The sequence below is a fragment of the Aquarana catesbeiana genome, linkage group LG01 (genome assembly GCF_042186555.1).
Source record: "Aquarana catesbeiana isolate 2022-GZ linkage group LG01, ASM4218655v1, whole genome shotgun sequence".
Classification (NCBI taxonomy): domain Eukaryota; kingdom Metazoa; phylum Chordata; class Amphibia; order Anura; family Ranidae; genus Aquarana; species Aquarana catesbeiana.
The window spans coordinates 143,942,623-143,955,723 of NC_133324.1; the positions used below are offsets into that span (position 1 = coordinate 143,942,623).

Consider the following 13,101-nt stretch of genomic DNA (forward strand, 5'->3'; position numbering starts at 1 on the left):
CTCTAACTTGTAGGTCTTCAGCGAATTGAAACATTCCCTACAATAATCGTATCTACATCCCCCCAGACAATTCAGAGAACATTCAATAAATTATTTCCCAGTCGGTGACTTCATGTGTTTTTCCAGCTTTGCCCAAATCAAAAATGGCGGCACCCTCCTCCACAGGCCGTTGTGTAGTGGCGACTTTTAACTTGCCGGCTGCGTCACACGAGGGCCGGTGACGAGATTGTCAGGCGCCCGTCAGACAGAGAAAACTGTCCGTAAAATTGTTCGGGGGGGCCGCTTTCTACCTCTACCACACGGTGAGTTCCCCGACATGTTCCACACCCCCGGTGCCCCGCGTGCTGTGAGAGCAATGACCCGGATCACTCAGGTCTCCTGTAAGGAACTACATATCCCAGCAGATTAGTTAGTAAGGTGTATGGGGAAGTGTTACCATCCCTGTCAGGCGGCTTATATCTGCCGGTGTCCTGCAGGAGAGATTCCCCTTCATTTCCGGGCCTGGAGAAGCAACAGGAAGTGAGAATAAACCTCTGCAATGTCAGGGAAGCACAGGTGTCCCCATTGAGTGATTTCTCCTCACCTTTTCTCCTGGTGACAACATTTTGGATGTCACTTTCTGTGACCCCGCTCAATCTTCTCAGCACATTCCTGGAATTCCTCCTTAAAGTGTCCCTCCATCTATGTCACATGGAACCTCCTCCCCCGCTCCGCAATAATGGCCGCCTAGGCTGGGGTCCCCTTTAATGTCCCTTTCACCAATTCATGTCAACCAAGCTGACCCAAACTAATTAAAGGGGCATTATACATGGAATTAGGCTTTAAAAGCTTCACTGTATAAAAAGTATAATCTAAAGGCAAAACCTTTTTTTTTGTTGTGGAGAGAGATTAGACCCCCTGTCAGTTTTTATTGCGGTCTGTGTCCCCATTAGGGAGATTCCCCTCTCTATCTGTCCTGTTTACCATTATCATCGAAAGTGAAAGTAAAAGAAAATCCCAATTTTTGTGTTGTCACCAGAACAGTAATAGAGGGAAAACCTTCCGATGGGGACACTAGTTCTGGTGACCTGGGGATCCCCCAAGGATTTCCCATAAATTGCATGGATTTCCTCCCACAGTGAAGGGAAATCTCTGCAATCGGACACAGATAGCAAATGAAAACCTGACCGGGGTTATAACCCTCCCTTACTCTATACACAATGTAAAAAAAAAAAAAGTTTTGCTTTTAGTTCCCTTTTAACCACTTGCTGAGGTGACAGGGCAGAGCTCTTCCTATGTAAACAAGGCAGCGTTCTGTCCTGACAGTGGGGATGAGATGGATTTTCTTTCTCTACAATGCAGGGAATAAAATCCATCACATCCCTTAGTAAAAGCACCACACTGTGTACACACAAACACTGCTTAGGCACACATTTATTATTATTATTATACAGTATTTTAACCCTTTGATCGCCCTAGATTTTTAACCCCTTCCCAGCCAGTGTCTTTAGTACAGTGACAGTGCATATTTTTTTAGCACTGATCACTGTAGTAGTGTCACTGGTTCCCACCAAGTGTCAGAAGTGTCAGTTAAGCTCCGTTTCCACTTGTGCAACTTGTCCTGTGACTTGGGACTATAAAGTCGCATGACACGTCGTACCCCAAGATTTCCAATGAGGACCGTTCATATCTGTGTGACTTCAAGTCGTCCCTGCACCACTTTGATGCAACTTGAGGTCCATAGACCTCCAAGAATACACAGGCATTGCTTCAAGTCGCAGCAAAGTCACGCAACTTTCAGATCGCAATAGTGGAAACTTAGGCTTCGTGTCAGATTGTACGCCGCAATATCACAGTCCCACTATAAGTCGCTGATCGCCGCCATTACTACTATAAAAAAATAAATAAGCCCATAGCAGTGTTTCTCAACTCAGATGCTCAAGGCGCCCCAACAGGTCATGTTTTCAGGATTCTCCTCAGATGAAACAGCTGTGGTAATTACTAAGGCAGTGAAACTGATCAAATCACCTGTGCAAAATAATGGAGAGCCTGAAAACATGACCTGTTGTGGGGCACCTTGAGGACTGGAGTTGAGAAACACTGGCCCATAGTCCTGTAGACCAGGGGTCTCAAACTGGCGGCCCTCCAGGTGAAACTACAAGTCCCATGAGGCATTGCAAGGCTGACAGTTACAAGCATGACTCCCACAGGCAGAGGCATGATGGGACTTGTAGTTTTGCAACAGCTGGAGAGCCGCCAGTTTGAGACTCCTGTTGTAGACACTATAACTTTTGCACAAACCGATCAATATATGCTTATTGGGATTTTGTTTTACCAACAATGTTGTAGCAGAATACATATTGGCCTAAATTGATGAAGAAATTAGATTTTTTTACATTTTTTTTATTGGATGTGTTTTATAGCAGAAAGTAAAAAAAAAAAAAAAATATATATATATATATATATATATATATATATATATATATATATATATAATATAAAAAAATTAAATTGTTTTTTTTTGTTTATAGCGCAAAAAATAAAACCGCAGATGTGATCAAATACCACCAAATTTGCGGGAAAAAAGGAAATACATTTAATTTGTGTACAGTGTCTCATGACCATGCAATTGTAAAAGTAAGGCAGTGCCATATCGCAAAATATTCCCTGGTTATGAAGGGGGGGGGGTAAATCTTCCAGAGGTCAAGTGGTTAATAATCTTAGAGCACCCCGTCGTCTTTTGTAGTTTCAGAGTGGGGACCAACGCAATGGCTGCCTTGAAATCTCATCACTGTGAGATACATATCTATCAGGGCTTTGACATAACAACTCCCTTTGTAATACTATATCCGCTTTTCAACCGCCCCATGCAGATATACTGCTCGGCACCGGGTCAGGTATCTGATATGTGATCAGCGCTCCCGCCCCGGCTGTGCTGTAATTTGTTACAGCAGCAGCCAACCATTGTGTCCCGGCCAATGATTGATCGCTTTTTTTTTTTTTTTTTTTTTTTTTACCAAAGACACGTAGCAAAAAACATTTTGGCCCAAATTCAAGAAGAAATTTGATTTTTTTTTTTTTTTTTACTGGATATGTTTTATAGCAGAAATGTAAAAAAAAAAATTTTTTTAAACTTTTTGGTATTTTTTCGTTTTTAAATAATAAAAAAAAAACAAAACAGTGGTGATCAAATACCACCAAAAGAAAGCTCTATTGGTGTGGGAAAAAAAATGATATGAATTTAATTTGGGTACAGTGTTGCATGAGCGTACAATTGTAAGTTAAAGTAGCGCAGTGCTGAATAGCAAAAAATGCCCTGATGAAGGGGATAAATTCTTCCGGAGGGCGAATGGATATGGTTTGCTTTTATTTTCTGGTTAACAGCTATAAATAAACCCAATTGTTATTTTTTATTTGATTTATAATGAAGCATTTTTTTTTGTCTTTGGTGCAGAAAAGCCTTTGAATGATATATATGATGCAGTGCTGATCTGATGGGAATTTTACAACTTTATAATGTCAAAGACATCTTGCAGAAGAAAAGTAACTTCTGCTAAGGTAAGGTGGATGACATAAAAATGTTTCTTCATCATAAATATTGCTTTAGCCCCCATTCACTCAGAATTTTTCTGCTCGTTTCCCTATGCTTGACTACGTAGAATCGCATTCTTTCTAATGCCCCGTACACACGGTCGGACATTGATCGGACATTCCGACAACAAAATCCATGGATTTTTTCCGACAGATGTTGGCTCAAACTTGTCTTGCATACACACGGTCACACAAAGTTGTCGGAAAATCTGATCGTTTTAAACGCGGTGACGTAAAACATGTACGTCGGGACTATAAACGGGGCAGTGGCCAATAGCTTTCATCTCTTTATTTATTCTGAGCATGCATGGCACTTTGTCTGTCGGATTTGTGTACACACGATCGGAATTTCCGACAACGGATTTTGTTGTCGGAAAATTTTATCTCCTGCTCTCCAACTTTGTGTGTCGGAAAATCCGATGTAAAATGTCCGATGGAGCCCACACACGGTCAGAATTTCCGACAACACGCTCAGATCGGACATTTTCCATCGGAAAATCCGACCGTGTGTACGGGGCATAAGTGTCCCTGTTCACACACTCAGTCCAGCTTTGTCAGGCATTTTTGGCTCTATGGACTTCAATTTGGAATGCCTGCTACACACATTTAGGCACGCGTTTTTATGTCTGAAGAATTCCTCTTCTATAGAACTGCTCTGCTCCAGCCCAGGAAAACAAACTCCTGAAGCTTGATACATGTGCAAAAACCCCATCAACAAATGTTAATGCCTGAACACAATTTTGCAACGTTGACGTGTTCGTAACAACCGTATATATCACCACAATTACTTTGTGTATCCAGGTGGATTAGCCTTGTTTTTTTCTGGACAAATTGGACTTTCATTTGGTGGTAAAAGGTAATAGATATCTCCTGATAGATATTTTTTTATCAAAGGAAAACTGGCCAAAAATAGTAAAAAAAATAAACAAACATACATTTTTTTTTTTTACAAATGTAGCTGTATATTTCTTGCTACTACCATAACCTACCACCAAAGAACAAATTTCTGTTCCTGATGATCACAGTGATACCACATATGTGTATGTTAGTTGTTGTTTGTACCCGTAGTACAGCCCAGAAACAATGGTGTGTATTTTGGTATTTTTATCCAACCTAAAACGCACTGACACGGAGAGCAAGGATACTTATCTGCAGTTGCTGGCAGGTACAGGCTGCTGACAGGCTTCTCTACTCAGGCTGTGGCTGCTTAGAAAGAAAACAAACTGTACAGCTGGTTATACACTAGTAGATTTTCAAGCATAATACGCACACAAATATGCATACAAACTTTTGAAGGAAAACTGTTTGTACATTTGATGACTGGAAGAATGTCGTTCAAAAGTACTTCAGAATTTTGTTTGCTTTTAACATTCGTCTTTGGAATAAATGTACTTTCCCATACAAAAACCACATACACCGTTCACAAATAATTTAGTTAAGAAATTTTTTTGAAAATCAACATTGAGCTTGGGTTCACACTGATGCGTTGCGGGATGCCGCATGTAATTCACACAGGAATCGCAGCACATTCCTGTGCAAATTACATGCAGTGTCTCTAAGGAACCATACAAATCCAGGGCGCAGATCGCACAAAAACTCGTGCAGGACCCTTTTTTTTTTGTCTTTACCAGAACCTGCATGATTGTTCACACCCATGTGATCAGATTCTGCAAATGTCACTAGTTTTGCAAACCAATTTTGCGGTGTTGTTAACATAACTCTGCAATCGGCTTGCATAATCGGGTTGCAGTTTTTGATGCATTGCAGAATCCGCAGCAAATTCACTGTGAATTCGCACCATATCTGTGAACCGAGGTTGATTTGACCCAAATAATGATTAGAAAATGGAACAAATGTTCTTTAAAACAAAACTTTTCCAACAAAATTTCACTAGTGTATGGCCAGCTTAAGACACTGGACACATTTTGTTTTGTAAGCCCCTGTATTTAGCAAATTTTAAACTGAAAGGTCAAATTAGCTTTTATGTCTTAGGTTTGGTTCACACTGATGCGATGCAGGAAACGCACAAAAATCACTGTTATCTCTATGTGTGTGTAGTTTGTAATTATTTATGGGTGCAGACATATTTTCTCTTTACATGTTCAAGCTTTACTTTCCAATTGTACCTTGCTTATTCTCTTAAAACATATCTAAACCCAAGGGCAAAAATGTAATCAATTGCAGCTTTCGAGTTCTTAGATATGGGGGCTGCTTAAAGTATATCTTGGGTTTAGATTTACCTGAAACTGGCCATGCACATAGTGATTGTCAACTAATTTCCACCATTCATTGGAAATCCCACATTTAATCGCAAGTAACCTACAGAAACTAAACATTTGACCGACCACCAGAATTTGGTCGGTTATAAATTGTGCAACAAAATACTTTGCAGTGTGTAATAAATTGACATGTCAATGCAGTTTATTGAAAGCTGAAAAAGCTACAACAGTTTCATTGATGCAACCAGATAGTCATTTGGTTAGGGACAATTTTGATCAGATTTCCTTGTAGATGATCAAAGCCACCATTTTATGCCTTTGATTCCTTTCAGTTTTCACAAAAAAAAAAAAAAAAAAAGAATTGGACATTCTACTAACAGGCAGGTTTTTCTGACTGAATACAATATACCCACTTACATGTAACATTTGAAGGAAAAGAGGCCAAAAGTGTTGTCCATATCTACCAGTCAGATACCAGGATGACTTCTTCATTTGCACTGGAGACATGACAAGTGGAGATCCATTTGCAGTGAAGAGCAGCTTATAATGAGATGGTGTGTAAATTATGGTGTGGCTTTATCTCTTCAGATCACAGATTGGGTAGAGCCATCATTTGAAAACATTTTTGGAAGCTCACGTGGAGTCTCAGTTCAGACATCTGAAGCTGATAAAAGAGGGGCCAAGAAGAAAGATGACTCTGTAGAAACCAAGTCTCAGGGAAAAAAGAGAGCAAACCCCTTTTCCTCAGATCAGTCAAATGATCGAATTAAACCATCCTCCAGTCAGGTTCAGAATGAGCCATGGATTGATAACTACAGACCTAAACTTCAGGTGAGTGTTATTCAACGTTATTTTCTTATAGATCATTGTTTAAAGTAGTATTGAAACTTCCAATTTGGTAACATAATTATATTTGGGTCCATCCTGTATACATATACCAGAATGTTTGTCCCCAGTTACCTTTTAAATGCTGACAAGCTGCATCCTACTCCTCTTCCAATTTTGTTTCCCGAATTTCAATTAAAGCACGCACTGTGAAAATCATAAAAAAAAAAAAAAAAAAAAAATCAAAAAGTCACATAATTGCCCACAGACTTTGGGGTTGATTTACTAAAACTGGAGTGCAAAATGTTTCAGCTTCCAGGTTTTTTGGCAAAGCTGAATTGAACAAGCTGCAGTTAGAAGCTGATTGACTACCATGCACAGCTGCACCAGATTTTGCATTCTCCAGTTTTAATAAATGAACCCCTATATGTCCCATCACCCTTAATGCCATTTACACCGGGACACATGCATGATCAGCATTCCATTTACAAGTTACAACATCAGCAGTAATATAGTTTGTCAATGTAATTCAAGGTGTGGTATCTGTATATACTCATAGAGCCATAAAGTTGCTAAGATACAAAAAGACTGATCTGAGTTCAATAACAATGACTAAGGGCCGGTTCACACTGGCGTGGCTTCATCGTGGCTTGCATACGACTTCTTTAACAGAAAGCAATGCAAGTCGCTCTGAAGCTGCCCCCAAGTAGTGCAGGAAACTTTTTCTAAGTTGGAGCGACTTGAGTCGCACCAATTAGAACGGTTCCATTGCCATTCATGGGGCAAGACAAAGTCCCCTAACAAGTCGCAGCAGTGTGAACCAGCCCTGAAGTCCAGACCACCAGGTACAGGATGTATCTGATATTATGTAACCACCATTGCATGGATACATTTTTAAAGTATGTCAGGGGAAAGAGATAAATAATATGGGGTGAGAGGGGAGAAAAAGGGGGGGGGGGGGGTAGTGCCCTCCTTCTGTCCCAGTACCCCCAGCTCCATCCTCTTAGGTGTATTAGGCCTCTCAGTGTGGAGAACTAGTGCAGATAAGATTAGGGTTGTCCCGATACCGATACTAGTATCGGTATCGGCACCGATACCGAGCATTTGCCCAAGTACTTGTACTCGGGCAAATGCTCCCGATGCTTCCCCCGATACCTAGAGGACAGCTGTGATCGGCGCGTGGGGGAGTTACAAGATTCTCCCCCAGCGGCTTTCAGCAGCTTTAGCGGTGATCGCTGTATGTCACTGCATCCTCCTCCATGCCCCCTCCTTTCCTCTGTCCCCCTCCGCTGTCCCCCTCTGTTCCTCTCTCCTTCCCTGTGTCTCTCCGCTGTCCCCTCCGTTCTGCTGTGTCTCTCCACTGTCCCCCTCCGTTCCTCTCTCCGCTGTCCCTTCCGTTCCCCTCTCCTTCTCTGTCCCCTCCGTTCTGCTGTCTCTCTCCGCTGTGTGAATGGACAGTCAGCTGACTCTGTCCATTCACATAACTGAAACATTGTAATCTCTTGTGATTACGATGTGTCAGTTTATGAATGGAGAGGAGCCGCTGTCTTCTCTCCATTCATTCTCAGTGCAGCTGAGGCTGCAGAGAAAGGGACTGGGGAATCTCTATCCTCTGTCTCTTTCTCTGTCTCAAGGGGGAGATATCAGACCAAAGCCCCCCAACAGGGCTGATTAAAAAAAAAAAAAAAAACCATATAAAGAATAAAAAAAAATATTATTATAAAAATTGTTAAAAAAAAAAAAAACACACACACACATACACCGTTCACCCCCCCCCCCAAAAAAAAATAAAGAAAGAAAACACTGTTAAAAAAGAAACAAAAAAAACCCACTGTCACGTGACATTAAAAAAAAAGTATCGGTAATCGGTATCGGCGAGTACTTGAAAAAAAGTATCGGTACTTGTACTCGGTCCTAAAAAAGTGGTATCGGGACAACCCTAGATAAGATACTCTGAAGTGGTTATGAACTCAGCCCAGAAAAACGAGTTTTGCCAAGCCCTATCAAATGCATCTCTACTTGAGGAAACTCACTCTTCTGTGTGCTTAAAGTAAAACTAAAGGCAAAACTTCTTTCTTTTTTTTTTTTTTTTTTTTTTTTTTTAAGTGTTGGATAAAGTGGAGAGGGCTTAGAACGCCTGTCAGGTTTTTATTGCTATCTGTGCTCCCGTTTAGGGAGATTCACCCTCTCTATTTGCGCTGTTTATCATTATCATTATAAGTCAAAGTTAAAGAAAACCCCAAATTTTGGTGGGTTGTCCCCAGAAAAGTAATAGTGGGTTCACTAGTTCTGGTGAGCTGGTGTTCCCAAAGGAATTCCCTTAATTTGTAGGGGTTTTCTCTCACTTCCTGTTTGGCTATGGGACAGGAAGGGATGGGAAATCTCCGCAATGGGACACAGATGGTGAAAAAAATAAAATAAAAAAGCCGACAGGTTATAACCTTCCCTTGCTCTATCCAAAATGGGGAACAAAAAAAAAAAAAATATATATATATATATATATATATATATATATATATATATATATATATATATATATATATATATATATATATATATATATAGTTGTACTTTATTGTCATTGACTTTGGCTAACCACTTCTACAGTGAGGGCATGCATTTGTCCTCACGAGTCCAGGAATACAGCTCCTGGTGGCATTGATCAGATGAGGGAGGACAGACCTCTTGTAGATCGTCTTAGTAATATTATTCTGGGAACTCAAGAAAAACGTCTGGGTCGTACAGCAGTGGGAAGTCAATGGGAAATACAGAGGACCTCTGTCCAAAGGAGCTGTGGGGAAAAGCATGACCAGAATACAGGCAGAAGGTCGCCCAAAGAAACCAGCATTGAATTTTAGTTGGGCTTGTTGGGGTGGCTCCAGGGATGGAGCCCCCCTGAAAACGGAAGAAGAGAAATTTTCCTTGTCAAATTTGTTTATTAAAGTTTAAAAAATCACAAAGAAACTTCAAAAGCAGTACTAGAAAGTAACACATCAAGGTATAATAAATGACTATTGCTCCACAATATAACTGAAAATAGCCTATTTTGTGTAGTCTGTTCCAGGATTAATGATGTAAATAACATTTTATGAAGAATGCATATAAAAAGATGGATAAGAGGGAAAACAGCAGGCAAACATTGTAAAAACAGATATACAGTATGCTGCCATATGTCATTTTTCTTTTTTGAAATGAAGGGTTTAATAATGTGTTTGTTTTTTGTTTTTGTTTTTTACAAGCTGGTGGGAAGTATAATAATATAGCATTTGACACTTTCTTCAGTAAAAAACAAATTTGATGATTAGTGTGACTTATGAAAGATGTATGCATTTCTGCAGGCAGACCTTGCTGTACACAAGAAGAAGATTGAGGAGGTTGAGACCTGGCTGAGAGGTCACGTTGGGCAGAAACAGGTTTGTATGATTCCCTTTAGTCATTGTGATTTGAAGATTTAAAAAGTTTCCTTGCATTCCTCTTTGCATTGATCTAAAGGTCTCTTGTTAAAAAAAAAAAAAAAAAAAAAAAAAAAAAGTTTTCCAATCTATTTATGTACTGGCCGTAGACTTTCCTTGTGAAAATCTTTTTCTCTCATGTCCTTACAGAATGGCTCTGTTTTGTTACTCACCGGGCCTCCTGGCTGTGGAAAGACTGCAACCATCCTAGTCCTTGCCAAGGAAATGGGGATCCAGGTACAAGAATGGATCAACCCTGTAATGCAGGAGTTTAAACAGGATGAGCCAGCAGTTTTTGATCGAGGTGAGAAAAAAGGAAATCCTTTTTTTCAATTCATTATGAAAAGTGAAAACCCAGTATAATAGAAAAGAGGGTATTGCATTTAGTAAGCACTAAAAACAGAGTCAGTGAAGACTCTGCGAGTCCTAATGTGGGGAACGTGGCAGCACATTTAGGGGGCTACCCGCCCCGGCCTCAAGATAAGATAAACAGCCTAAATACAATAACTGGTAAACTGGTGGGAACCCCCAGGAGCCCAAAAGAGGCATCCCGGGGGTAACCCGAGTGGCTGGGGGGGGGGGGGACCCCCCTTAGCCACTTGCAGAGATAATGTTATAGCAAGCATCTATTAAATAAGACATATAGCTAAGATAAACGTTTTTTAACTAGTAACAATGCAGATAAAACATAACGGTTGTCTTGGCAACACATTCGGCAGATCCCTATCCAACTGAGGTCAAGCAACCAACTGTGGGTCGCCACTCATAGCCAGGTCTCCTGGGGTCGGGAGAAGAGGAAAAATATTTCCCACCGCCCGGTGGGGGGATGAAGGAGTTCATCCTGCTGGTGATTTGGAATTTGGATGCGTTGGAGTGGGAGCGTTTCTTCTTTGTGAAGGTTGTCCATCCAGTGGAAAGAGGCAGGCCAGGGGTCGCTGCTTGCAGTGGCTTGTCTGGAATGTGGATTTGAGGCAGTTTAAAAGTTCCCAGAAAGTTAGCCAGGTTTCCAAGTGTGTGGAAGGTTGCTGTCTTGCCATTGTGAAAAGCTGAAAGGGAAATCCCCATCAGTACTTGATTTTTTTAGCTCGCAAATATGAAGCGATGAGGTGGAGTGCAGTCATTGGAAAAAGGTATGGCCGAAAGGCTGTGCATAATTGCAAATTATGGCAAGAACCCAGAGGACCACAGACATCTTAAGCTCCGCTTTAAATAACAAAGTGGGACTTGGCACCAAGGAAAGGCAGGATAAAATCTTACCTTGAGAAGAGGGAGAGGTCCCAAGCTCCAGTTTTAAGACTAAAGCTTCTGGTAGTTTTTTAATTCAACCCAGCAGGGCTGAACAGCTCAGGAGGAGCTGCTGTTACTACCTATCTGATGTTAGTACAGCAATTTCCCTTGCTGTTCTATTATGTTCTGATGGGGGCACGTCCCCTCCCCCGCCAGAACACTCCGGTCAGCACTCTCAGCCATTGGCTGTGAGTGCTGATCGTGAGCTGATCGTTAAACCTTTTTCTGTCATGCAGTATACAGGGGCCAAATGTCGGCTGGTTTCTTCTATTGAACCTGTTGATGCCGCCCAGCATTTGGCCCCTGTGTACTAGGCTTAATGTGGGTACCATGAGATGCCTCCTCTTTCATAGGCTTATTCTGGTTCATTTTAATGCTTGCGTCTTTTTCTTTAACTCTATGTTGTTAAAAGGACCTCTGTTCTATTACTGGTCCCTTGGTTTATAGATTATATTTACAATTCTCTGTCATGTGTTTATTGCTATTATAATAACATGTTCTACCCATAATGATAATAATGGAACTTTATAACATGTATGATATGCATTTTTTTTGTACAGATATGGGATTCCAGCCTTTTACTAGTCAGTCTCAATCTGCTCAGTTTCACGACTTTCTTTTAAGAGCAAATAAATATAATAAACTGCAGATGTTCGGAGAAGAACCTTGTACAGATAGAAAGCTCATCATTGTTGATGTAAGTTATCTATCTGTTTATACCCCCTGCCCTTTCTGATTGTATTTGTAACATTTATCCGAGGGGGAAAACGGTCACATGGCCATTCTTGCTTGTTTTTAGGAGTCAGAAGAAGCATATTCCTGCAGTAACAGTGATTGACAGCAGACATTCCTATCTAAACTAATTCACATAGCTTTACCTAAATGAGAAGAGTAGAAGACAGTAACCCAGATGCTGTGTTACATGTGTTTGCAGTCCACATCACACTGCACAGAGTAAGACACTAATCAGAGCTTCCCTTCCATACTCCTTACTGCTTCTGTTTAAGTAGATAAATCACTTCATACGAGAAGGACCATGGCAAGTCAGTTTTTCTTACTGAGAAACAATACTGTATTTGCACATAGAGAGAAACCATATACAGTACACTGTCAGCAGTAGACAATTTCCTTAAAGCTGGCCACACATGATACAATTTTCTTATTGAATTTCCTTTAGATTTACTATGTAGTGGAAGGGCCTGCCTAATTGCATCACAATGAAAGTGTTTAGGTTTGACCTCATATTATATGGTCTTGGTAAATCTAAAAGAAAATTTTACAAGTGAATTGTGTAATATATGACTAGTATTAGTGTGCACAAGAAGAAACAAGATGCTGTTAGCTATGTTTCCAGTACAGGCATTGCTGCAAAGAGAGGTGCAGGATTGCTCTCATGCAGATGCACCCGGCTTTCTGAAAGTTGTGTGCAATATATAGGAGACGGCAGCAATTACTGACCACCTCTGTAGCCTGAGAGAGCATGCTTAGTGGATCCTGTGGGAGCATGCGCAACACCACACATGAAGTGATGCCTGTCGTGATTCCCCTTAGTGAAAATTCATAGGCACACAGTAGAGAGGGGAGTAATTAAAGAGCAGCACAGTTTCCCATTAAGCACCAGAGGTGGTGGGACACACAGGATGGAGGTATGCTTTAAAGTGTCCATTTAAGCCTAACATGGCAGCTAAAATAGTTATATACATACCTCTAAAGGCAGGAGAGAAAATGAGAAACTACATGGCAGAGTG

General features: G+C 40.8%; 1 protein-coding gene across 1 annotated transcript in view; it reads left to right on the forward strand.

The window, feature by feature from the left end:
* The first annotated feature begins 114 nt into the window (after positions 1-114).
* The window catches only part of RAD17 (RAD17 checkpoint clamp loader component), a 42,335-nt gene continuing 29,348 nt past the window's right edge, over positions 115-13,101 (forward strand). The window contains exons 1-6 of the mRNA XM_073624426.1: positions 115-302; positions 3,434-3,537; positions 6,378-6,620; positions 9,953-10,027; positions 10,217-10,370; positions 11,914-12,050. Coding sequence (XP_073480527.1) covers positions 3,496-3,537; positions 6,378-6,620; positions 9,953-10,027; positions 10,217-10,370; positions 11,914-12,050 — 651 coding nt within the window. The 5' untranslated portion in view covers positions 115-302; positions 3,434-3,495. The remainder of the gene's footprint in view (positions 303-3,433; positions 3,538-6,377; positions 6,621-9,952; positions 10,028-10,216; positions 10,371-11,913; positions 12,051-13,101) is intronic.